The sequence below is a fragment of the Ranitomeya variabilis genome, chromosome 2 (genome assembly GCF_051348905.1).
Source record: "Ranitomeya variabilis isolate aRanVar5 chromosome 2, aRanVar5.hap1, whole genome shotgun sequence".
NCBI lineage: Eukaryota > Metazoa > Chordata > Amphibia > Anura > Dendrobatidae > Ranitomeya > Ranitomeya variabilis.
In genome coordinates, this window is record NC_135233.1 from 825636008 (window position 1) to 825662967 (window position 26960).

Consider the following 26960-nt stretch of genomic DNA (forward strand, 5'->3'; position numbering starts at 1 on the left):
GTCCTCTATGGGACTTTTAACATGTATTACTCTGATCACTGGTATAATGCATTGCAATACATACCACTCGGTGCTGCACTGACACAAGAGCATGGTCTAACAAGGTCACTGTAGCTGGCAGACCCAGAGGTCATCGTGACACCGCTCGGACCTTATCAATGACATTGTGGGGGGTGCAAATCTGAAACGAGAGGGAAGCCTCTCTTTCTCCTAGCCTCCTAAATGCTGAGATCAATATCAGTCGCCCCATTTAGGGGGTTAAATGGCCTGGGGCAGTGAGGGCACAGCCGGAGATATTATATATGCACACACTACTACCATAAGTTTATGTCATAGGTGGTGAAGTGGTTAAATGTGTATTTATTTAATTACATTTCTCAGGAACGCCTTTTAAATCAAGACATTATCAGATTGGAAAATATGCATAAATTGAGAAAATAAGTTACTAGAGTCCTGGCCTTATACAATCTTCAACATTGAAATTTCTTCACTAAGAAGTCATTGAATTATGGAAATCACGATCAGTAGACATGTAAGGATATGCAATACATGAAAATATGGAAACAAAGGGTTGAAAGCTTGATTTATTCAGTATCAAAACACACAAATACACACACGTGTCTCAGAACACTATCAATGAGGTTGTGGAGAAGGGTTCTGCCAAGTAACAGCATAATCCCACAATCAGGATAAATGTGACGTCCCCTTGTGACGGCTTCTTCATGCTGTTGCACAAGTGGTTTCGACAGATTAGAAGAATGGAGCGAAGTGATCCTCTCTGTACTGCACCTGAAACCAGATTTCACATACCAAGCCTAAGGCATTACACAGAGTGTACAGAAACTAGAAGCCAGACGTCCAGCGACAGGTCACGCCACTGCTTTAAAAAAAAAAAAAAAAAACACTGGGAGCCTGGAATGGGGGTCTAGCCTCATCAGTAGCTGCAGTGCCATGAAAAGACCTCCATGAGGGAGTGTGAAAGTGTACCAGGAGCCGATTTTGAACACGACAATGCCGCATGTTGCTGGTGTTATGTGGGTGTGGGCTGAGTGAGACAGTGGTCTGCAGCGCCCCGGCTTTGTCTCCCATGGGACATCATTGATTGGCAATCACAAAGAGCTGCCAGCAGCGGATCTTGATGATCTGTGTGCCCAAGTGCGTTCTACAGAACATTCCTCGACCATTACAACCTCACCGATAACAGCCAAGACGCGGGGCAGGATTTATGCTCATGGCGTTCATACTTGTTAAGGAATAAGTGAAAAAAAAAGGATTTTTCTAAATATATTTGCATATCATTAACACGACTATAGATCCTGTGATTTCCATGAAATGTGTAGATTACAGAGGAATGAACACACATCACATATACAGATGGAGATTACATTCCGAGCGCTGGGTTGGTGGGGACTAATATTCTATAGATTATATAGCTTACAGGGGAATGAACACATAGACGTTATCCGCTACCAAGCACAGGGACCAGGATATACACCTGTCTCTATGGGACAGTCCCCTCTCCATATGCTGCAGGAACGGGTTACTATGCTGGTGCTTTGCGCATGCCCCCTGCAGCCCCGGGTGGCAGCCCACCAGCGGAGACTCAGGAGGCGACGCCCCAGGACTTTCTGCCCCGCACACCGGCTCACATCTCCACAGGTTCCCGACAGTCAGCACTGCGGAGCAGCCAGCACGGCGCCTCATTGGGCCGCTCCCATCACGTGACGCCGTGTTTTGCACACTGCTCGGAGCGCCACACACCCCTCATGTACACCGACACCTGTAACACCCAGTACATAACCCCCAGCCCCGGGAATTACCATACTGGGCGGCTGCGGGTTCCTCCTAGCTCAGACAGGCTCAGCACAGTTCTCGGTCGGAGAAACGCAGGACACAGCGGGAGTCTGAGCGGGACCTGCGAGCGGCGGCCATGACTAAGCGTAGGCACCCGGGAGCCGAGCGTGGCAGCAGCACCGGGAGGAGCAGTCTACAATTCTGACAAGGGATCAGATACCGGAACCACCGAGAAGAGAAAGTGACGCCAGCAAGATAAGATCGCCGGAACCAAAGAGAGGATAACCTAGAGAAGAGCGGCCGGCCGCGGAACCAGAGAGATGACAACACGGTACAGAGCGGCGTCGGAGTGTGGAGCTACCGATGGTGACTGGAAGCATTCACTAGAGGGCGCTGCTGTCCTCTGTTAGCTGCTGTTTTCCAGCATTTGTGTACAGCTCTATAGAGAACAGACTGGTAGCAATGTGCAGCTACCGGAACTAGGGAGAGCAGGAAAGGGACCGAACCGGAACCAGAGAGATGACGGGATGCCAGGAACTGGGCCGATAATATCAGCGGGTGAGAACCTACAACCGCGGCGTGTTCTCATCTCCTCATCCTTCTGTAATCCCTGACCTGTATGTAGTCCTGACTGTACCTGGTGTCTGTGTATCCAGAGCAGGGATTATAGTCCTAGTCCTGACTGTACCTGGTGTCTGTGTATCCAGAGCAGGGATTATAGTCCCAGTCCTGACTGTACCTGGTGTCTGCGTATCCAGAGCAGGGATTATAGTCCTGACTGTACCTGGTGTCTGCGTATCCAGAGCAGGGATTATAGTCCTGACTGTATCTGGTTTCTGTGTATCCGGAGCAGTGATTATAGTCCCAGTCCTGACTGTACCTGGTGTCTGTGTATCCAGAGCAGGGATTATAGTCCCAGTCCTGACTGTACCTGGTGTCTGTGTATCCAGAGCAGGGATTATAGTCTCAGTCCTGACTGTACCTGGTGTCTGTGTATCCAGAGCAGGGATTATAGTCCTGACTGTACCTTGTGTCTGTGTATCCAGAGCAGGAATAATAGTCTCAGTCCTGACAGTACCTGGTGTCTGTGTATCCAGAGCAGGGATTATAGTCCTAGTCCTGACTTTACCTGTTTTTTTGTGTATCCAGAGCAGGGATTATAGTCCCAGTCCTGACTGTATCTGGTGTCTGTGTATCCAGAGCAGGGATTATAGTCCCAGTCCTGACTGTAGCTGGTGTCTGTGTATCCAGAGCAGGGATCATCAACAAGTTGGTTGCTGGAAGTCCATCCACATATGATTTTTTGCAACCTACTTGTTGCAGTTTGACTCCATTCACTTCTATCTTGTCATGACACCTAGCCAACTTATGTCACGTGACAGCTATTGTGACCAAGGTGGCTGTGTAGGCCCAGCCTAGAAGAAGACATATTAAACTGTTGTTCTATAAACGGTCAAGCAACAAATGGCCATTTCAGACCTGGGCCCCAATTATCGGGTAAAGACCCCTCTTGAGTTTGTCGGTGAGATGCTAGTAATTGGCGGTATGTTGGTAGATGTAATAGATAAGCGAGCCATTACATGCTGGTGATTGTCAGTATCAGGGTCTCTGCTGGCCAAATAATAACTGATTAACTACCGAATGTAGAAATATACATTAATTTCTGCCCATACGATGGAAATGTGATTGTATAGGTGCAGAGTGCTAAGAGAAGGGGCGCCAGCAATGCCATTTCATGATACGTTTAGGAAAATACTTGGCACCATTATATTGGATCATCCTTGCCTTCTCTGGGGCATAAGGTTGTTGTTATTATTAGATGCTCCAAAAAGTATTGGCCTCCATGTCTAGGTGTACTGGGATGTCACCAGTGAGGACCTGGTAATGCAGTGGGTTGTCGCAGCACGGAAGCCCCAGTATGATGCAGCAGAAAGTCCAGGATTGTATGTAGAGATCGCACCTGTTCTGTGTTGTAGCCATTGTTGGCTGGATGGGACCACACTGGTGCGGCTGCTCATGCTCCCTCTTCACATTCACAGTCATTCCTTATTGACTTTGGCTTTCACCCCCAAGAGCTTTCTATTGAGCTGAACGTCTGGGTTGCTAAGTGATGCAGGACATAATGGGCAATGTTTTCCCAGGAGATTTCTTGTACAGGAAGTCAGTAGCGATAATCGCTGTACTTTCTTCATATCACTGACGTTTTCTACACACAAGGTAATGCTTCACTCTTTTCAGTTCATTATAGTCACATAGTAAATTTGTGCATTAAATGTATTTATTATACTTTTTATACTCTATGTATTTTTCAATGGTAGGTAGCAAACCCATGCAAGTATAGGCAATAATTGTTAATGAGTGCATGTGTGTATGTATGTATGTATTAAAATGCCTCTGTTCATAAGTTTGGAATATATAGTCCCCAGTTAGTAGAATGATCTCCTACTTCCTGGCTCATTTTCTTGTTTTTGTTTTTGCAGGTAGCTCTAATCTATGACAAAGGTTCATCTGCCTGCCTCCTTGCACTGTGATCGCTGTCTTACAAGTGGAATCCCTGTTTCTAGTGCAATGTCCCTTCCACCCTGGAGTTGTCATCATGAACCGTTATACGACAATCAGACAGCTCGGAGATGGCACTTATGGCTCTGTCCTTCTCGCAAGAACCACAGAGTCAGGCGAGCTGGTTGCTATTAAAAAGTATGTATTTATATAAACCATAATACATAAATACACACACGGTTTATGCATGTTTAGTGTTCACTTATTTTACTACTTTTAATGTAATCTGTTGCTTAGTTCTGTAAAGAAAATGTGATTTTATTTCCTTACAGATACACACTTTCTGACAAGTAAATCTAGTTCTTCATTGCAACACAATATGACCTTTGAGATTTTTTTTCAGTTTGACCTCAAGCTACTTTTGTTTGTTTTGTTTTTTTTCATAGTTATTTAAAGGAGCTTGCCCACTACTGTGATATTGATAACTAATGTTTAAGATGGGTCATCAGTATCGCATTGGATGAGGTCCCACATCAGGCTCCTACTGATCAGCAGTCATTGGCTCTGCAGGGGCCGGATGTAAAGAGTAAGAACAGCACAGCTCCCTGGTACTGGAGCTTGGCTCCTGTTCACTTCAGTTGGGACGGAGTCTCAGTTTCCTGGTGCGTCCTGTAAATACTGTATAGATCCATGCTGTTCAGCTCCATACTTTGATTACACCGGTCCAGAACCCATAACAGCTGATTGTTGGCAGTCAGGCCCCCCACTGTTTTTATATTCATGACCTATTGTTATGATTTGCCGTCTGTTTCAAAATAGTAAACATCTCCTCGTTAATTGAAATGGGGTCCTTTTATAAACAAAAACCTCCTATACTCCCCTACTTGCAACTGTGCTGTACCAGTGATATTCACATCTCCTCTGCTAGCACTCGTGTATAGAGATGGGCGAACCCAAAGAGTAAAGTTCGGCGTCCGTACTGAGCACCTACTGTTCGGGCAGAGACACATGAACACTGGCTTCATCAAGAAGTCCGTGTTGCTGTTCAGGTTCGGCTGCCCAAACACCGGTGTTTGTCGCTCTGTCATGTGCATGGCAAACACCGCTTCTAATTGTTGGTGAAATCCTTCCTGCCGGTCAGAGCCGCGGTTCCCACGCTGTCAAAAGATAGTGTGAGCACTCAGCTGTGATCGGAGGTATAAACTTTACCTCCGGCCACTGGTGTCAGCTGATGGGGCAACTGCTCCCATCATCCGACACCTGCTGCTTATAATAGCAGCCAGCGCAGGAGGGGCTGATGGGAGTATTCCTTAGCCGGCTCCTGTGCTGTAAATGAATTTTAAAAAAATAAATGGCGTGGGTTCCCATGTATGCTTGGTAACCAACCAGGCAGCTGTCTACTTCAGCAAGGTTGGTTATCAAGAAAAGAGGGGTCCCCATGCTTTTTTTTTTTTTTATTACAGTGGGTACGGAAAGTATTCATACCCCTTTACATTTTTCACTCTTTCTTTCATTGCAGCCATTTGGTAAATTCAAAAAAGTTCTTTTTTTTTTTCTCATTAATGTACACTCTGCACCCCATCTTGGCTGAAAAAAAACCCAAGTGTAGTAGTTTTTACAAATTTGTTAAAGAAACTGAAATATCACATGGCCATAAGTATTCAGACCCTTTTCTCAGTATTGAGTAGAAGCGCCCTTTTGAGCTAGTACAGCCATGAGTCTTCTTGGGAATGATGCAGCAAGTTTTTCACACCTGGATTTGGGAATCCTCTGCCATTCTTCCTTGCAGATCCTCTCCAGTTCCGTTAGGTTGGATGGTGAACATTGGTGGACAGCCATTTTCAGGTCTCCGTTGCAGATGACACTCCCACTTTTCTGATTAACCGTAGATTAGGGTCAGTTTTGGGTTGTGGAATTTTTCTACTTGTTTGCTTTCAAAATAACTCCTGGGTTGCTTTCGCAGTATGTTTGGGGTCATCGTCCATATGTACTGTGGAGCAGTGTCATTTGGTTGAGTCTGAGCAGAAGTTCTTTACACTTCAGAATTTATCCGGCTGCTTTTGTCTTCAGTCATATCATCAATAAACACTAATGGGCGTGCATGGCTTCCAATGGCACTTGGTCACGTCATCACACTGCCTCCACCATGCTTCACAGATGACATGGTGTGCTTTGGATCATGAGCTTTTCCAAGCCTACTCTATACTTCTCCTCATTTTGGTGCAGGTTGCGCTAAGTTTCATCTGTTCATAGAATGGTTTTCCAGAACTGGGTGGCTTCTTTAGATGTTTTTGGCCATTTCTAATTTGGCCTTTCTATTTTTAAGGCTGGTTAATGGTTTTCACCTTGTGAAGAACCCTCTGTATTTGCTCTCATGAAGTCTTCTCTTTATGGCAGTCTTGGATACTGAAACATCTACTTCCTGTAGAGTGTGTTTCACTTGGATGGATGTTGAAAGGGTTTTCCTCTTGCTTTATTTAGAGCAGCTCCTGCAGCAGGCACAAAGGAGCAAAATGTTGCAGTATTTTAGTCCAAGTACACCTTGCATCAAATTGTCCGAGGTTTTCTTATTATTGCCTTCTCTAATGTGTCTCACAGATTTAACATAGTTAGTAAGGCCGAAAAAAGACATTTGTCCAGCCTATATTCCATCATAATAAATCCCCAGATCTACGTCCTTCTACAGAACCTAATAATTGTATGAATTATACATACAAAAAATAACAATTTATTTTTTTTTTAAATAGAATGAAAAGAAAGTTTTACTCCTGGGACGAGTGCATAAATCTTCGAGAGTTGAAGGTAACTAAGGGGTGTTCTTCCTTTTTATTTTATTTTATTTTTTTTTTTAAAGAAAGAAACACAAAACTAGCAGTTGTTTTTACCATACATGTCTGAAGTTAGTTCTCAGCAACGCTGCTGTTAATTGTTTGGGTGTTTTGTTTTTTTTTTTCAGCTCCGGTATATTAAATCAATGTGTTGATCATTATGTTGTAATCTGTGTCTGTATTCTAGTCTCTGAGGAAGCTAAATCATGCCAATGTTATTAAGCTGAAGGAAGTCGTTCGAGAAAATGATCACCTCTATTTTGTGTTTGAATACATGAAGGAAAATCTTTACCAGCTGATGAAGGATCGGTAAGTGCAATACAACTATGATTGGTAGGTGTATCCGGCCTAGATGGTATAATTTGCGTTATATAGCCATTGGGCTGGGAAACATTAACAGGTTAAATTATCTTTTGGCTTGGATGTCAAAAATCATTGTTCTCTGCAGCACATCAGTGCAAACCAGACTTGTGCTGCTGAGAAAGATGGCAGCCTAAAAGCACCGAGCAGTCTAGATGGCCGCAGACCGACTTTTAAGCTTGATTTTAGGGCACACACAATCCACTGCAAGTCTGAATAAAAATGTTTTCCTAATTGTTGCAGGTCTCCACATTAGAGCAAAGTCAGACCTCTATCTTCTCTCTGTCCCCAAAAGATAGTGACAAAGGAGCGAAGGCTTGGGCACATTGAATTTTGTTCTCTGAAAATAAGCCGTCTCCAGAGATGTCTGGCAACAGCCTACTCCCTTTCCCCTCTTTTTGAAAATCTATGTAACTTCTGCAGAACCAAGTGTCAGTGTGTATGGAGGGCTACAGATCGTTATTTTAGATTGTATGGGAACCAAGGGTCATCCAGGACTATTGTTTGCTGTTTTGTTTTTTTTCCTCATGGTGTTAAGAACTGACAGGAAGGTAGTTGGTTAATTCCTGACTGGTCTGCCAGGCTCCGGGTGTGAGGAATCACAATTCTGCTGCTACACGTCAGAGCAGCTCTTCCTCTTTCAGGCTTCTCTGTCAACGGGGTGTTACTGCCACTATCATGCTGATTGCCAACTGGCTCCCCACTGTTATGCCACAGCGAGCCGCCTGTCAATCAGCATGACATTGACAATTACACACCATTAACTGAGCCTTTCGAAGACACCCATGGGGGGCATTGTGCTCGGTCTGGTTAATTAGAACAGGACATGTGCACAATACGCACAGAGCATTCTATGGTTGCCTCTGTTCCAGCCAGAATGTTGTCATGCCACACCAAAACTCGGGTCAGGTGAGAACTTTAGTTGATGCCTACATTAAATATAACCTGCCAGCTGCCCTAAAGCTCCGCCGTGGCTCCACTGCACATTATTTCCACATTATAGCAAACCTTTTCTTGTGGCTTTGTGATCTCTATATAATTTGAAAATCGAGTATTCTGCATTCGCATTGCAAATGTCTCAGGTCAAGTCCAGCAGTGTGATTTCCCTTGCGTAGTACTGTCTCTCATCATCAAGTAAGCACATGATTTGCAAGTGTGACTTTACGCTTGGTTCCTTGCAAATCTCTCAAAGGCACCTTGGGCGTTCAGTGTGCCAAAGAACAGGCCTGTAGACCCGGCTTTATTGCCGATTACAAGTGGTGGGGAATTACCATGTGCATGTGGCTTTTGCAACTCCTCTCAGTTGCACAAAATGGGGATGCGTTCAAGATGTGATGCAGAGCTAGTCCGGGTGAATCCACGCCCCATCGGACTAAATCTGAGACCTTTGCATAAGGCAAGTGCAGAATATAACTCTGAAAGTACCGGTATGTAGACATCTCAAAGCCACAAGAAGTGGGTTGTTAGAATGCATAAATAACATGGAGTAGAAACATGTTGGTAGTCTGGGGGCTTAGGGGGTTATGACAGGTTTCCTCTAAAATGTCATCTGTAAAAGCAAACTGATGTTTTAAAGAAAACACAGTTCTGTATAGAGCAGATTTCTAGATCTGTAGTCCCAAAATCCATGCGCTACTATTCCAGAAAACGTAATTCTTAAGTTTCACATGCGTTGGCTGCTACCACCCTCACTTGTGTGTTTTGTTTTTTGTGCCATTTTTTTAATAGTTTAATAATTAAAGATAGGATTTTATTGCAAGTGCTGGAATGTGCTTAATTGGAAACTACTAAGGCCACGATTCATTCAGTGTTTTTTTTTTTTTTGTTTTGTTTTTTTCTGGCCGGTCTTCATTAGGGGTCGTGGTGGAGTCAAATGTTATGAATTAGATTAGGAGCTGTGGTGTCTCGCCTCTCCTGTACCCCCACCCCCGTCCCACCTCAGCTCTGCACATTTTGGCAGATCTGGGAGACCCTGACTTGACTCTTGACAATGCCAATAGTCACAAGTTTTTCTTTGGAGGGGGAGGGAGGGTTGTTTTGTGTGTGTGTGTGTGTGTTTTTTTTTTTTTTTGTAAGTGTTGATGAATCTGGGCCACAGGCACTATTCCTTGTAATCATTTCAATATTTATTTTACTGAGATGTGCAATTTGTGTCTGTTCTCAACAGGAACAAATTATTTCCAGAGTCCACAATAAGAAACATTATGTACCAGATACTACAAGGGCTGTCTTTCATACACAAATATGGTAAGTAGAACAAATGTAAGAGATATATATGTATTCACAAATTCAGACCATTAAAATATTTTTTTCATATCACAAATCACAGCAACGTTTTTTTTTTTTTTTTGCTCATTAATAGAATTTAGCTATTGTATTTCTAAGCATAAAAAAAATGTAAAAATTTGTGGCTGCAAGTACAGCTACTTGTAAGAACACACTTTTCCAGTTCATGGATAGCTGCTCATTTACTTATTATTTTTGCTTTCATCTCCCTTGATGGGGTGGGGAATAATGTATGCAAACATTTCACATCTCACGATTTTCATGACGCCTGTGAAAACTCTTGTGGAAAGTTCACATGGCTGCATTAATAGAACTATTTTTTTATTTCTTTAAGTTACTTTTAACCACATGTAGAGGGGAAAAAAATTGTATTGCTCATTGTTCAAAGAGGACCGTCCACCAAATTTTCCACTGTCTAACTTTACACCACTCATAGCACTGTCCGCTCTGCTGTACTGCCTCACCACCCCACACTCACTCTCTGTTCTGAGAGGAGTCACACTTACGGTATGTCTGTTGGGCTCAAAGGAACTTTTGAGCACAGCAGACATTAGTGTGATTACTGACACAACTCTAAACAAGCATTTTTGGGGAAGGGACAGTACAGCGGCAGGGACAGTACAGCAGAACTGACCACGCTATGAGAGGAGGAGAGCTGATAGATTTGTAGTATGACACAGTTAAACTCAGCTGTGTTAGTCATCTGTTCTCTAATCTCCCATCACTTTCTAATTATGCAGTAGGTCAGAGCTGTATCCTCCTTACATACTGCGTAACCTGTGGGGGTGGTCTTTTTCTGCTGTGTTGCTGCCTGCTTATGATTGGGCAACTCAAATAAAAAGTACACACCCCCAATGAAAATTATGAAGACACCAAATTGGACTTAACAAAAATTAACTCATTGGATACCAAATATTTTGATTGCTAATATCTCTGGAATAGAGGTGAAATTAAAGGGAACCTGTCACCCCCAAAATCCAAGATGAGCTAAGCCCACCAGCATCAGGGGCTTATCTACTTCATTCTGTAATGCTGTAGATAAGCCCCTGATGTATCCTGAAAGATGAGAAAAAGAGGTTAGATTATGCTCACCTAGGAGAGGTCCCGCTGCGATTCTGGTCAGATGGGCGTCGCGGTCCGGTCCGGGGTCTCCCATCTTCTTACGATGTCCTCTTCTTGTAGTCACGCTGCGGCTCCGGCACAGGCGTACTTTGTCTGCCCTGTTGAGGGCAGAGCCAAGTACTGCAGTGCGCAGGCGCTGGAAAGGTCAGAGAGGCCCAGCGCCTGCGCACTGCAGTACTTTGCTCTGCCCTCAACAAAGCAAATCAGTACGCCGGAGCCGCAGAGTGAAGAAGAGGACGTCATCCTATGAAGATGGGAGGCCTCGGACCGGACCGCGACGCCCATCGGATCGGACCGCAGCGGGACTGCCCCTGGGTGAGTATAATCTAACCTCTTACTCTGTCGCCTCATTGGGGGACACAGGACCATGGGTGTTATGCTGCTGTCCACTAGGAGGCGACACTATGCATAATCTGAAAAAGATTAACTGTGGCTCCTCCTGTGCAGTATACACCCCTGGACGGCATCAGCCTTCTCCAGTTTTTGCTTAGTGTCGCAAAGGAGGCACCCCTAAAAGGCACCCCTAAAAGATTTTCACTCCGTTTTTTCCGACGGGATTACAGATGAAGAAAAGAGGGTCTCCTGTGAGACTCCCAGCATGGCTCCTTCCTCGGCCCCCTAATTATGGGGTGCCCAGTTGAAGTAGAGATGGCTATTCCCCCAGTCCCTCGGGTGCTGGTTCAAAGTCGAGACCCCCCCCCCCCCCTCCTTCCCCAATTCCTTTTGGTTTCTGGGTTGAGGTTGAGGCGAGGATAAAGGCCCCTGATGGTCACAGCAGCACCCTCCCTATCCCCCTCTGGGGGTATTAGGTTGAGACACCTCAGGTAGGGCCTGTACAGGCAGCATTCTACAGCTCCCAGCACACTGCGCCTGCATCCAGGGACCCCAGCCCAGCTGCGGGCTCCTGTTGGGGCCGGGGGGAGTGCAGGCAGGCATGGCACAATACAGACACAGGGCTCCCTGCGCCCCTGTCTTTGCGGCAGCACCAGCTCTGTACTGCCTCAGGGAGACCCCCTACCGGGCTCCCCCTTCCGCTTATAGCCCCACCGCCATCCTGCCTTTAAATCCGGAGGGGTCCAGTTCAGGTCCGACCCCCTCGCGGACTTTCGCGCCGGCCTGGAGCCCTTCTGGGCCTCAGGCATCTAATTTAGGCCCCGGCTTCGGCCTAGCTGAAGCAGCAGCCCCCCCGGATGACAAATGACACTCTACAGTGTCATACAGGGGACGGATCGAGACAGAAAGGGCGGGTTTTTACACAGCCTTGCCGCCTTTCTCCAGCTCTCCGCCCCCTTCTCCTCCTTTCTTCTCTGTCTCTGCAGCCATTTTCGGCTGCAGATTAACCCTGCATCTCCCGGTCTGCAGGACCAGGACCAGGCAGCCAGTCTCCGGGGGGCACAGGACTGTGGATCTTCGGCGCTGGACCTAGGGGCACACTGGTGGGGTAAGATCACAGCTGGGTTTTTTACTCAGCTGTGAATCCATATTGCCTATAAGGCTCCCCTATAGTCTTCTCTACCCCTGTAAGGTCCTATGCTGGCAGCACTTCTGCACTCTGTGCACTATGCCGGGCTCAAGGTCCAAGAGAACCAGGCAGAACTGCGATTATGCATTCTGCACAGCCTGCGGGACCGCTCTCCCCAGTAGTAGCACGTACCCGCATTGTCAGAACTGTATACAAACTAATGTGTCAGAGCCCCAAGAAGCCCCTGCCAATGCCTCTGTGTCTAATGCTACGCCGGAATGGGCTACTCAGATATCGCAATCTATGACGCAGTCTATAGATAACCTAACCTCCACATTGCTTCAGGCTCTGCAGAGTCATGCCCCGGCTATGACCGTTACCCAGCAAAGGGAGAGCTTGACTCTGGAACAAGATGACCCTGGCACATCCACGTCTAGGTCAGAACGCAAGCGGATCCATAGATCAAGTCCATCTGCGTCATCCCATAGCACACGGTCATCCCCCTCTAGGAAGAGACACCGTAGCTCCAGGTCATCTAGACCGTCCCATTCCAGGGACAGACAATGCAGATCTCCGCAATCCCCGACCAGAGAAGGCCTCCTCCCCAGCCCACTCAGCAGGGGACGCCTCAGTGATACACAGGATTCGGAAGGCATCTGCGACTCTGACTCAGACAGAGAAACGGAGGGGTCCCTGATCCCAATCCCTTTCAGGACTGGACCCAGTTCCAGCTTCTGTATATTTTTCCACCTCTCCCCCTGATATCCAGAGTGGTGAGGAAGATCAAACAAGAGGGAGTTCCAACCATCCTAATTGCACCGGACTGGCCCAGACGCACATGGTACGCCGACATCGTACAACTCACAGCAGACGCCCCTTGGCGTCTCCCCGACCGCCACAATCTTCTATCACAAGGCCCGTTCTACCACCAGAACTCAGGGGCTCTCAATTTGACGGCGTGGCCCTTGAGACCTGGGTTCTAACCCAGGCAGGGCTCTCGACGGACGTCATTGGAACCATGATCAGAGCACGGAAACCAGCCTCTGCCAAGATTTATTACCGTACCTGGAAAGCTTTCTTTACCTGGTGCGAATCTCGTGGCCAGATCCCACTCCCTTATTCCCTACCCAAAGTACTTGGTTTTCTCCAATCGGGTCTGGAGGCCAGGCTGTCATTGGGCTCGCTTAAGAGCCAGGTGTCAGCCCTCTCAGTGCTTTTTCAAAGGCGCATTGCTACCAAGCCGCAAGTAAGGACTTTTCTTCAGGGGGTTTCCCGATTGGTTCCCCCCTACAGACGACCACTAGAAACGTGGGACCTCAACCTGGTCCTGACAGCATTGCAGGAACCACCCTTCGAACCCCTTAATGAGATCCCGCTCCGCCTTCTCTCCCAGAAGGTCGTTTTCCTGGTGGCAGTCACCTCGCTACGCAGGGTGTCTGAACTGACATCACTCTCCTGCAGATGGCCCTTCCTGGCTTTTCACCAGGGCAAGGTAGTTCTTCGTACGGTCCCATCCTTCCTTCCGAAGGTTGTGTCCGACTTCCACCTCAATGAGGAAATTTCACTACCATCCCTTTTGTCCGGTTCCGGTTCATAGAGTGGAGAAGGCTCTGCATACGTCAGGGCATTGCGTATATACGTGTCTAGGACTGCGTCCTTCCGGAGGTCTGATTCTCTTTTCCTCCTTCCGGAAGGCGGCCACAAGGGTCTGCCAGCTTCCAAAGCTACCCTTGCCAGGTGGATCAAATCTACCATACAAGAGGCCTACCGCCTTAAGAATTCTCCTCTTCCAGCCCGTATTACGGCACACTCTACACGGGCGGTAGGGGCCTCCTGGGCCATTCGGCACCAGGCTTTGGCACAACAAGTGTGTAAGGCGGCCACTTGGACTAGCTTACACACGTTTACTAAACACTACAGGGTTCATACCCAGTCCTCAGCGGACGCGAGCCTGGGTAGACGTGTCCTGCAGGCCGCGGTGCCCTAAGTATAGGGTCCTGTCTGCACAATATTCGTCCATTGCTTCCCACCCAGGGACTGCTTTAGGACGTCCCATGGTCCTGTGTCCCCCAATGAGGCGACCGGGTAAAGGAGATTTTTGTGTACTCACCGTAAAATCTCTTTCTCTTAGCCTCTAATTGGGGGACACAGCTCCCACCCTGTTGCCCTTTCCGAGCCGTTGTAACTGTTGAGTTCTCATATTGTTTTCTTGAGCTCGTACATAGTTGCCTTCTTACAGCCATAATTATGTTTTTCATGTTACGTTCCTCCTACTGCTTTTGCACAAAACTGGAGAAGGCTGATGCCGTCCAGGGGTGTATACTGCATAGGAGGAGCCACAGTTAATCTTTTTCAGATTATGCATAGTGTCGCCTCCTAGTGGACAGCAGCATAACACCCATGGTCCTGTGTCCCCCAATTAGAGGCTAAGAGAAAGATTTTACGGTGAGTACACAATCTCCTTTTTTCTCATCTTTCTTGATACATCGGGGTGGGCTTAGCTCATCTTCGATTTGGGGGGTGACAGGTTCCCTTTTATATAAGAAAAAAAAAAAGGGGAAAAACAATTCTCTGCTGTTACTATTGCATTGTGTGTCCAGTTCAACATGAACTATTTGGAATTTGAAAGGTCCTCTATAAAGGGTACTTTTCATATCTGTGTTAATGTTTCAGAATAGGCTGTTGTGTATAGATGAGGATTACCACTATTTCTGGCCATTAAATGACTTGTATCCTGAATTTTTCTCCTCTGCAGACTCTACCTCTAATTTTCAGTTATCACTGACCTAATGGGTAAACATTAGGTGATATGATGTCTCCTATACATAGTACACATAGAAATGAGGGATTCTACCCTCCTATATGTATGTGTGTGTATATTCTATCTATCTCGCTCACATTCAGGATCAGCAGTAGCATAGAGGACACTATAAAGCAGCATTGAGCCTTGTTACTGTGAATCCAGCACTGAAGTGAGAACAAATTCTTGCTAGACAACTTGCTTCTCATCAGGCGAAGTTCACACAATTAATGACCAATACTAGATCCAAAGATGCAATAATAAAATAACCAAAAATTATCAGTCAGTCACCCAAAAGGCAATATAAACCAATAATGGTCTCGCCAAAAAAAAATTACTAAAAGAAAATCATGCTATAAAAAAACAGATATGGTCAATAGTACCATATATGATCATATGGCAAGAGACAATAAAAAGTTAAATAAATAATGAAACAAAAAAAAAGTTGAGTTTTAGGGTAAGTTCACACTGGGCGTTTTTTGCTGCAGTTTGTTATGCTAATTTTCAGCAGCAGTTTTTTTTTTTTTACATAGAGCATGGCACTTCTTTCAGCGTTTTTATTTTTTGTACCATTTTCATCCATTAACTGGCATGGATGGTGAAAAAACGCTGCAAATACACAGGTTGACTTTTTTTACAGCATATTTTGTAAAGAAAAGTCAAGGACAGCAGGATGTAACATCAGTTATCTCCACTACATCTAGATGACAGGTTGCATGATGCGTCCATACAGCCTGTCATCCAGCCGAGCGGACCCGAACCCCATTCACTTGAATAAGGGGCCTGACCATACAGTGTTTGACAGCGCGTCAAACATGCTTCCGATCGGCAGTGAAACCACCCCCGCCAGTCAGAGAGCTGTGGTTCCCACGCTGTCAAAAGACAGCGTGAGCTCTCAGCTGTGATCGGAGGTATAAAGTTTACCTCCGGTCACTGGTATCAGCTGATGGGAACACACTTTTCCATTTTTATTTAAAAATAGCAAACGGTTATACTCGCCTAACGCCTATTCCACCGAAGCCGTCCTTCTCTTGTAATAAAGCAAAAATAAAAAAAAAGCAATACAAGAATGACAGACTCCTTTTTAGTAATCTTGGTTAAACCATACTCATTACCTCGCCTAATTCCACCGAAGCCCTCGTCTTCTGTAATAAAACAAAAATGAAAAAAAAACAATATCCCACACCTATCCGTCGTTCTGTCCCACGCCGTAATCCGTGTCTGGGGGATAAACCGTTTTCAACCTGGACGGTGCCGAGATGTGACCGTCCAGGCTGAGAACCACTGGTGACTGAGCTGCTGCAAGCGCAGCGTCAGTGACTGGCGGTGACGTCATTGAGGTTACCTCCGGTCACTGAGGCTCCATTCCCAGCCAGGCTGAACTGCAGTGACCTCGATGAGATGCCCGCTAGCACCATGAGAAAGTCGTGAGTGTAGTTTATACGAGATGTTGAAACAGCGAAGTCTTTAATTACTTTCATAAAGCACAATGAAGTTAGTGGTACAAATAAAGTCCACCTGCTTCTTACTGGATTGTCACACCAAGGTCTGGAGACCGCCATCCTGCTGACATATGGGAATCTCATGGATGACCATAGAGTGTACCATTACTTCTTAACTGTACCTCTCACCGCTTTACGCACCATTCCTTTCTGGCATAGAACGCACAGACTGGCATGCCAGCAGTTTGGAGTTATACAGAATGGCATCACAGTAGAGTAGAGGAATCTGAATTATACTCCAACTCCTTTTCACATATGGAATTCTGCGTTAATAGAGGATATTTGCCTTTCAGAGTCGTCCTCTCTTGACCAGAGTGGAGAGAAGTTACAAAGACCTTTTCTTGCTCCGCATGATCTCTCCTGACCTGTTACACTGACCACACAAGGCCCATTCAAATCAATGGACTTTGTTTAATTTTCCCTAAAATTACTCTTTAGAAATATTAACCCCTTTCTGCCATGTAATAAAGCAGTTCATTTCATGGAGATGTGCCGATTACCTTTTACCACTGGTTGACTAGGTTAAGAAAGTGTCTGGTTTATACTACAAAAAATAAAATTATATTCTCACATCTGATCATATTGATATGGGTCCTCCTTTTGGAATTTTAGGGTTTTTTCACAGGGACTTAAAACCAGAAAACCTCCTTTGCATGGGACCAGAACTTGTGAAAATAGCTGATTTTGGACTAGCTCGAGAAACAAGATCCCGACCACCTTACACAGATTATGTGTCAACTCGATGGTAAGGAGACATTATTCAGCAACTGTGCTACAATGCTCACAGCCAGCATTATAGCATTGCTATATAATATTTATTAAACTGTCTAGTAATTTCCTTCCTAGGAGAGATCCCGTACACAGTATTCCCTGCACTGATGTCCGCCTCTCTTATGCCTGGTGCAGTTTGACAGGCAAGAGCAGGAGCAGAGAGACTGGTGATGAGCGTACGTCCTTGGGTAAGGTGTTATCTGAGGATGGTCGTGTGCTAATCAAGGGTCTTCGACGTTATTGAATAATATGTTTGAGGTCTCACAGCTGTTCGACAGCCACAACACGTGCAGGGATTGTTTGTCTGATTGTTAGGCAATCACTACATGTTTTTCGGCTGTCATGCAGTCGCAGGGACTCGAACATATTTTTCAAGTACCCCAAAGACAATCAGTTAGCACATGAGCATCCTCAGATAACACCTTATCCGAACACGTTCGCTCATCACTAGTAAAGACCACCACATCATGGCATCTCTTCTAACAAAGATTACAGGTGGTAACCGGCGGTTGCAGATTTTTTCTAATGTGATTTGCCGATTTCTTATTTAGCTCATTATTAAATATGATTCAGTTGTCTCAAAGTTTGGAGATATAATTTCTGTGCCCCTTCCATACACACAGGTTAGTACAACTGAGGTGAAATATACTTATGATCGCTTTCATCCATAGGTATAGAGCACCAGAGGTTCTTCTTAGATCGACAAGCTATAGCTCCCCTATTGATATTTGGGCTGTTGGCTGCATCATGGCTGAAATTTACACTCTAAGGCCTCTCTTTCCAGGCTCCAGTGAAATAGACACAATATTCAGGATTTGCCAAGTTCTAGGGACACCAAAGAAGGTAAGCTGGCTACATTATCTAGATGATCAGAGTCCTTTGTACTTTTGCACCTTGTATTCTTAATCTGACACTGGATTGTCTTGGTTACAATGCAATTGTAGATGCATCGCTTGCCATATTCCTATTTACAGTTAGTCAAGATTATGTTCTGGCTGTATCAGTAATCCATTGCAAACGATCTATCCCAAAAATGCTCATTCCCTGCAGGGCAGTGAGCACACTGAACAGCGCATCACGCAAAGGACAGAAGAAGAATTTGACATAATTGACTGACATGGGAAAATGATTTTACTCTGTCGCCTCATTGGGGGACACAGGACCATGGGTGTTATGCTGCTGTCCACTAGGAGGCGACACTATGCATAATCTGAAAAAGATTAACTGTGGCTCCTCCTGTGCAGTATACACCCCTGGACGGCATCAGCCTTCTCCAGTTTTTGCTTAGTGTCGCAAAGGAGGCACACCTAAAGATTTTTACTCCGTTTCCCGTTTTCCGACGGGATTACAGATGAAGAAAAGAGGGTCTCCTGTGAGACCCCCGGCATGGCTCCTTCCTCGGCCCCCTATTATGGGGTGCCCAGTTGAAGTTGAGATGGCTATTCCCCATGCTGCTCCTTCCCCAACCCCTCGGGTGTTGGTTCGAAGTCGAGACCCCCCTCCTTCCCCAATTCCTTTTGGTTTCTGGGTTGAGGTCGAGGCGAGGATAAAGGCCCCTGAAGGTGTGACAAAAGCACCCGCCCTAGCCCCCTCTGGGGGTATTAGGTTGAGACACCTCAGGTAGGGCCTGTACAGGCAGCATCCTACAGCTCCCAGCAATGGGCCAGCACACTGCGCCTGCATCCAGGGACCCCAGCCCAGCTGCGGGCTCCTGTTGGGGCCGGGGGGAGTGCAGGCAGGCATGGCACATACAGACACAGGGCTTCCTGCGTCCCTGTCTCTGCGGCAGCACCAGCTCTATACTGCCTCAGGGGGACCCCAGTCGGGCTCCCCCTTCCGCTTATAGCCCCACCGCCATCCTGCCTTCAAATCCGGAGGGGTCCGGTTCAGATCCGACCCCCTCCCGGACTTTCGCGCCGGCCTGGAGCCCTTCTGGGCCTCAGGCATCTAATTTAGGCCCCGGCTTCGGCCTAGCTAAAGCAGCAGCCTCCTCTCCGCCCCCGGCCCGCCCCCCGGATGACAAATATGACACTCTACAGTGTCATACAAGGGGCGGATCGAGACAGAAAGGGCGGGTTTTTTATAGCCTTGCCGCCTTTTTCCAGCTCTCCGCCCCCTTCTCCTCCTCTCTCCTCTGTCTCTGCAGCCATTTTCGGCTGCAGATTAACCCTGCATCTCCCGGTCTGCAGGACCAGGCAGCCAGTCTCCGGGGGGCACAGGACTGTGGATTTTCGGTGCTGGACCTAGGGGTACACTGGTGGGGTAAGATCACAGCTGGGTTATCTTTACTCAGCTGTGAATCCATATTACCTATAAGGCTCCCCTGTAGGTTCTCTACCCCTGTAAGGTCCATCTGCTGGCAGCACTTCTGCACTCTGTGCACTATGCCGGGCTCAAGGTCTAAGAGAACCAGGCAGAACTGCTATTATGCATTCTGCACAGCCTGCGGGACCGCTCTCCCCAGTAGTAGCACGTACCCGCATTGTCAGAACTGTATACAAACTACTGTCACAGCCTCAAGAAGCCCCTGCCAATGCCTCGGTGTCTAATGCCACACCGGAATGGGCTACTCCGATATCGCAATCTATGACGCAGTCTATAGATAACCTAACTTCCACATTGCTTCAGGCTCTGCAGGGTCATGCCCCGGCTATGACCGTTACCCAGCAAAGGGAGAGCTTGACTCAGGAACAAGATGACCCTGGCACATCCACGTGTAGGTCACGACGCCAGCGGATCCATAGATCAAGTCCATCTGCGTCATCCCATAGCACACGGTCATCCCCCTCTAGGGAGAGACACCGTTGCTCCAGGTCATCTAGACCGTCCCATTCCAGGGACAGACAATGCAGATCTCCGCAATCCCCAACCAGAGAAGGCCTCCTCCCCAGCTCACCCAGCAGGGGACGCCTCAGTGATACACAGGATTCGGAAGGCATCTGCGACTCTGACTCAGACAGAGAAACGGAGGGGTCCCTGATCCCAATCCCTCCTAGCAATACAGCGCTAGTTGAGGACATAATATCGTCCATCCATCGGGTGCTGGACATTTCTGATCCGCCACCAGAGGCCCCAGAACATCAGATTTCCTTTGAAGGACCTCTGAAGCCGCCTAAGGTTTTCTCTAACCACCCAGAGTTTAAGGCGATCCTTAAAAAACAGCTCTCACAGCCTGAGAAAAAATTCGCTAATCGCAAATATCTGGAGGCGAGGTACCCCTTCCCACAGAAGGACACCAAGGAATGGACAGATCCACCTGAAGTGGATCCCCCAGTCTCCAGGCTAGCAGCACAGACCCTCCTTTCACTGCCAGATAGCTCAACCCTAAGGGACGCAGCAGACCGGCAGGTAGAACGCATGGCTCGTTCAATTTTTCGAGGCAGCAGGGGCATCCCTGGCTCCCGCGTTCGCCTCAGTTTGGGCTGCCAAGGCCATCCTGGCCTGGGCAAACAATTTACAAGCCTTCCAAGCATCCGCTCCTGAACTGTCGGACCAAGCGGTTCAAATTGCTGTTGTAGCAGATTACATGCTCCATGCAGCTCTGGATTCAGCAAGGGGAGTCGCGGGGATAGCATCAAACGCCATCACGATTCGGCATATCCTCTGGCTGCGGGAATGGAAAGCGGACGCATCCTCAAAGAAGTCCCTCACGCACCTCCCCTACCTCAGTGGGAGACTTTTCGGTGAACAGTTGGACACTATGATATCCAACGCTACAGGGGGTAAGAGTACTTCTCTTCCCCAACTGAAACCTAAACGCACTTACAAGAAGCGTAACCAAACTCGATTCCGATCCTTTCGGAATTCCTCCGGCTGGTCCGTCTCGCGTCCAGTACAAAATCGTAACCGTTCCCCACGCAGGGACAACTCACGATCGACGCAAAGGTCGGACAAGACCTGGCAGTCCAAAGCAGGCCAGTCTAAGCCCAGAGGAGGAAAATCTCAGACCTTCTCCTCCTCATGGCTCACGGACTCCGGAAGACACCACACCAGTAGGCGGCCGACTTTTGCTCTTTCATCAAGTCTGGCTGCCTATTACAGAAGACAGGTGGGTCACGGAACTAGTGTCTTCCGGATACAAAATAGACTTCACCTCCAACCCACCGGACCGGTTCTTCCTCTCTGTCCCCCCAAAACCGCCAGCCAAGGCTCGAGCCTACCACCAAGCGGTCTCCTCGCTTTGTCAATCAGGAGTCATAGTACCGGTACCCACGACCGACCGCTTCCGAGGGTTCTACTCCAATCTGTTCGTAGTTCCCAAGAAAGGAGGCAGCGTACGGCCCATACTAGACCTAAAACAGCTCAACAAATATGTACGGGTCCGTCATTTCCGCATGGAGTCCCTTCTGTCCATCATTGCGTCCATGGAGAAGGGAGAATATCTCGCCTCCATAGACATACAAGACGCATACCTGCATATACCCATTGCACCTGCCCATCAGAGGTTTCTCAGGTTCGCAATAGCCAGGACCACTACCAATTCGTGGCTCTCCCCTTTGGACTCGCCACGGCTCCCAGAGTGTTCACCAAGGTCATGGCAGCCACCATGGACGTCCTGCACTCCAGAGGCATAATAGTCGTTCCATACCTGGACGATCTACTCATCAAGGCTCCCACCTTCAAGGACTGCGAGCTCAGCGTCTCAATCACAACCGATACTCTCAGTCGCATGGGCTGGTTAATCAACCTACAAAAGTCATCACCAACCCCGAGTCAGTCCCTGACCTTCCTAGGAATGTTATTCAACACCTCCAGGGGTCTAGTGCTCCTTCCCAAGGACAAGGCACTGGCTCTCCGACTAGCAGTTCGCACCCTCCTCCGCAAACCCCCTCGATCTCTCCGGTTTGCCATGAGAGTCCTCGGCAAGATGGCAGCGGCAATAGAAGCTGTCCCATTTGCCCAGTTTCACCTCAGACCTCTCCAACTAGCCATTCTCAAGTCCTGGGACAGGAATCCCTTTTCTCTCGACAGGGAGTTCCAGCTAACGTCATCAACCAGGAGGTCCCTGCACTGGTGGCTCAAGCCAACCTCGCTAGCAAAGGGGAAATCCTTTCTCTCAGGTCAATGGAAGGTCCTGACCACCGACGCGAGCCTGACGGGTTGGGGTGCGGTGCACCTACACCACAGGGCACAGGGCAAGTGGTCCCCAGCGGAAGCGACCATGCCCATCAACATCCTGGAAATTCGTGCCATCCTACTGGCATTGAGGGCCTTCCATCACTTACTGGCAGCCTCTCACATCAGGATACAGTCGGACAATGCCACGGCTGTGGCATATGTGAATCATCAAAGGGGGACCCGCAGTACCCAGGCGATGTGGGAAGTGTCACATATCATCCGCTGGGCGGAGGACACAGGGTCGGTTCTTTCGGCGGTCCACATTCCGGGTGTGGACAACTGGGAAGCAGACTTCCTCAGCCGACAAGGAATAGACTCGGGAGAGTGGTCTCTCCATCCCGAAATTTTTCAACAGATCTGTCTCCGCTGGGGGACCCCGGATGTGGACCTAATGGCATCCCATTTCAATGCCAAGGTCCCCAACTTCATTGCCAGAACACACGATCCGCGGTCGCTCGGAGCAGACGCTCTGGTTCAGGACTGGACCCAGTTCCAGCTTCTGTACATTTTTCCACCTCTCCCCCCTGATATCCAGAGTGGTGAGGAAGATCAAACAAGAGGGAGTTCCAACCATCCTCATTGCACCGGACTGGCCCAGATGCACATGGTACGCCGACATCGTACAACTCACAGCAGACGCCCCTTGGCGTCTCCCCGACCGCCACGATCTTCTATCACAAGGGCCGTTCTACCACCAGAACTCGGGGGCTCTCAATTTGACGGCGTGGCCCTTGAGACCTGGGTTCTAACCCAGGCAGGGCTCTCGGCAGATGTCATTGGAACCATGATCAGAGCACGGAAACCAGCCTCTGCCAAGATTTATTACCGTACCTGGAAAGCTTTCTTTACCTGGTGCGAATCTCGTGGCCAGATCCCACTCCCTTATTCCATACCCAAAGTACTTGGTTTTCTCCAATCGGGTCTGGAGGCCAGGCTGTCATTGGGCTCGCTTAAGAGCCAGGTGTCAGCCCTCTCAGTGCTTTTCCAAAAGCGCATTGCTACCAAGCCGCAAGTAAGGACTTTCCTTCAGGGGGTTTCCCGATTGGTTCCCCCCTACAAACGACCACTAGAAACGTGGGACCTCAACCTGGTCCTGACAGCATTGCAGGAACCACCCTTCGAACCTCTTAAGGAGGTCCTGCTCCGCCTTCTTTCCCAGAAGGTGGTTTTCCTGGTGGCAATCACCTCGCTACGCAGGGTGTCTGAACTGACAGCACTCTCCTGCAGACGGCCTTTCCTGGCATTTCACCAGGACAAGGTAGTTCTTCGTACGGTCCCATCCTTCCTCCCGAAGGTTGTGTCCGACTTCCACCTCAATGAGGAAATTTCACTACCATCCCTTTGTCCGGTTCCGGTTCATAGAGTGGAGAAGGCTCTGCATACGCTTGACCTTGTCAGGGCTTTGCGTATATACGTGTCTAGGACTGCGTCCTTCCGGAGGTCTGATTCCCTTTTCCTCCTTCCGGAAGGCGGCCATAAGGGTATGCCAGCTTCCAAAGCTACTCTTGCCAGGTGGATCAAATCCACCATACAAGAGGCGTACCGCCTTAAGAATTCTCCTCTTCCAGCCGGTATTACGGCACACTCTACACGGGCGGTAGGGGCCTCCTGGGCCATTCGGCACCAGGCTTCGGCACAACAAGTGTGTAAGGCGGCCACTTGGACTAGCTTACACACGTTTACTAAACACTACAGGGTTCATACCCAGTCCTCAGCGGACGCGAGCCTGGGTAGACGTGTCCTGCAGGCGGCGGTGCCCTAAGTGTACGGGCCTGTCTGCACAATATTCGTCCATTGCTTCCCACCCAGGGACTGCTTTAGGACGTCCCATGGTCCTGTGTCCCCCAATGAGGCGACAGAGTAAAGGAGATTTTTGTGTACTCACCGTAAAATCTCTTTCTCTTAGCCTCTAATTGGGGGACACAGCTCCCACCCTGTTGCCCTTTCCGGGCTGTTGTAACTGTTGAGTTCTCATATTGTTTCTTGAGCTCGTACATAGTTGCCTTCTTACAGGCATATTTATGTTATTCATGTTACGTTCCTCCTACTGCTTTTGCACAAAACTGGAGAAGGCTGATGCCATCCAGGGGTGTATACTGCATAGGAGGAGCCACAGTTAATCTTTTTCAGATTATGCATAGTGTCGCCTCCTAGTGGACAGCAGCATAACACCCATGGTCCTGTGTCCCCCAATTAGAGGCTAAGAGAAAGATTTTACGGTGAGTACACAAAAATCTCCTTTTACATGTTAGTGCAATTTTATTAACTCAAGGTAATCTGAAAGGTTTAGTTTACAACCTTCATTTCTTCAGTCATTTTCAGAGGCCCCTAATCTGCATCTTGCAGCCCAGTCCAAATTTCAGGATTGGTCTTGTGGTAGTGTCTTCTAGTAATTTAGGCTGGATGTTGGGTTTGTGTACCCCGGGTCCGGCTGTCATTAGCTCATATCTGCAGAGTTTGTATTCTGCACTCTTTTTCCTTTTCATGCGCTTTCACTCATCCTTTCCAAGACTTTGGTTTCTCTGCCTTTCCTGACACTGGAATACTGTCTTCTCTACACTGCGAGATCTGTTTAGATCTCCCTTCCACTCCCTCCTACACTCTCCTGCCATTTCTAAGGCTATTTGTTCACTGTTTTGTTTTTTGTTTTTTTTGGAGCCTCAAAAATGCTTGAAAGGCTTGCTGTCCCTTTCACAATCCTCTTTGCCAGACCTAGGCAAAGTGCAGCCCGCAAACCAAATCCAGCCCCGTGGCTGTTCCAGTCCGTCCCACAGACCAAGACAGCCGAAGGGCTGAAAACCGTGGCCTGATGCTATGGGGGTCTCCTGCTGGGCACGGGGATGCTATTGGGGTCTCCTGCTGGGCATGGGGATGCTATGGGGGGGGGTCTCCTGCTGGGCGGGGCTGTGTGCAGGCTTAAAAGGTAGATAGTGAGATGTCAGCATACTTAATTCTGCTCAATATTAAGTACGGTAATACTATATACCGTATAAGCCAACCCGAGTATAAGCAGAGACCCCTTATTTTGCCACAAAAAACTGGGAAAACTTAATGACTCGAGTATAAGCCTAGGGTGGGAAATGTAAAAAAATTAAAAAAATAGGTACCAATAAAAGCAAAATTGAGACATCAGTAGGATAAGTGTTTTTGAATATCCATATTGAATAAGGAGCCCCATATAATGCTCCATACAGTTTATGATGGGCCGCATAAGATGCTTCATACAAAAATATGCCCCATATAATGCTGCACAAAGGTTGATTATGGCCCCATAAGATGCTCCATAGAAACATTTGCCCCATAAAAAGCTGCACAAAGGTTGATTATGGCCCCATAAGGTGCTCCATAGAAAATGTGCCCCCATGTAATGCTGTGTAAAGGTTGATTATGGCCCAATAAGATGCTCCATAGAAACATTTGCCCCATATGCTGCTGCTGCGATTTAAAAAAAAAAAAAAAAAATTACATACTCCCCTCTTGTCCTGAGCAGGCGGGGACACTGGCACTTGCGATATTCACCTGTCCCCGTTCCACCGCTGCGCGCTGCTGTCTTCCGGCTCTCTGCAGTGACTGTTCAGGCAGTGGGCGGCGCACACACTAAACACGTCATCACCCTCTAACCTGAACGTCACAGCCAGAGAATGCGGAAGACAGAGCGGCGCCTGGCGGTGGAACGGGGACAGGTGAATATCGGAATACTCATCCTCCCCTGTCATACTCAGCTGCTCCCAGCGCGGTCCCTGGCAGCTTCTCACTGACAGATGGTCTCTGGGTCCTGGCAGCTTGTTCCTACGTTCAGTGGTCCCTTGTACCGCTCATTACAGTAATGAATATGCGCTCCACGCCTATGGGAGTGGAGTTTTGTCCATATTCATTACTTTAATGTGCGGTACCATGTAACCGCTGCACACAGGAAGAGCTGCCCTTTGCCGGAGAAGCAGGGACATGCAGAGACACGCCAGGAGCAGGTGACTATGGAGGACAGCTGCTGCTCCCCCTGGGACAATGATTCGAGTATAAGCCGAGAGAGGCACTTTCAGCCTAAAAAAATGGGCTGAAAATCTCAGCTTATACTCGAGTATATGCAATAATTTATATTAATATAACATAATTAATATGTAAATATTGAGCAGAATAAATTTTGTTTCATCCTTCAACAACAGTCCCGGTTTCTCATATGGCCCCTACGGAAAATTAATTGCCCACCCCTGCTCTTCTTTTCTGTTTGTGTGTTGTTGGTTTTGTTTGTCTTCAGACTTTGGGCCCCGTCTCACATAGCGATTTACCAACGATAAACGACCAGCGATACGACCTGGCCGTGATCGTTGGTAAGTCGTTGTGTGGTCGCTGGGGAGCTGTCACACAGACAGCTCTCTCCAGCGACCAACGATCAGGGGAACGACTTCGGCATCGTTGAA

The 26960-nt window shown here is 47.8% G+C and overlaps 2 protein-coding genes across 8 annotated transcripts in view; one reads left to right on the forward strand and one right to left on the reverse strand.

The window, feature by feature from the left end:
• The window catches only part of FBXO9 (F-box protein 9), a 60440-nt gene extending 58216 nt beyond the window's left edge, over positions 1-2224 (reverse strand). Inside the window, exon 1 of the mRNA XM_077290039.1 lies at positions 1821-2224. Within this exon, the coding sequence (XP_077146154.1) occupies positions 1821-1823 (3 nt within the window). The 5' untranslated portion in view covers positions 1824-2224. The remainder of the gene's footprint in view (positions 1-1820) is intronic.
• The window catches only part of CILK1 (ciliogenesis associated kinase 1), a 72623-nt gene continuing 47658 nt past the window's right edge, over positions 1996-26960 (forward strand). For 5 of the 7 annotated variants that reach the window (XR_013221833.1, XM_077290033.1, XM_077290036.1 and 2 more), the window contains exons 1-7: positions 2217-2352; positions 4275-4491; positions 7041-7095; positions 7309-7430; positions 9649-9728; positions 17266-17398; positions 18096-18267. Coding sequence is in view for 6 of the 7 variants with exons in the window: in XM_077290033.1 (XP_077146148.1) it covers positions 4391-4491; positions 7041-7095; positions 7309-7430; positions 9649-9728; positions 17266-17398; positions 18096-18267 (663 nt within the window). In the remaining variant the exon portion in view is untranslated. Of the gene's footprint in view, positions 2126-2216; positions 2353-3627; positions 4012-4274; positions 4492-7040; positions 7096-7308; positions 7431-9648; positions 9729-17265; positions 17399-18095; positions 18268-26960 lie in introns of those variants that run through there. The other 2 variants (XM_077290034.1, XM_077290035.1) reach the window with 2 other exon arrangements.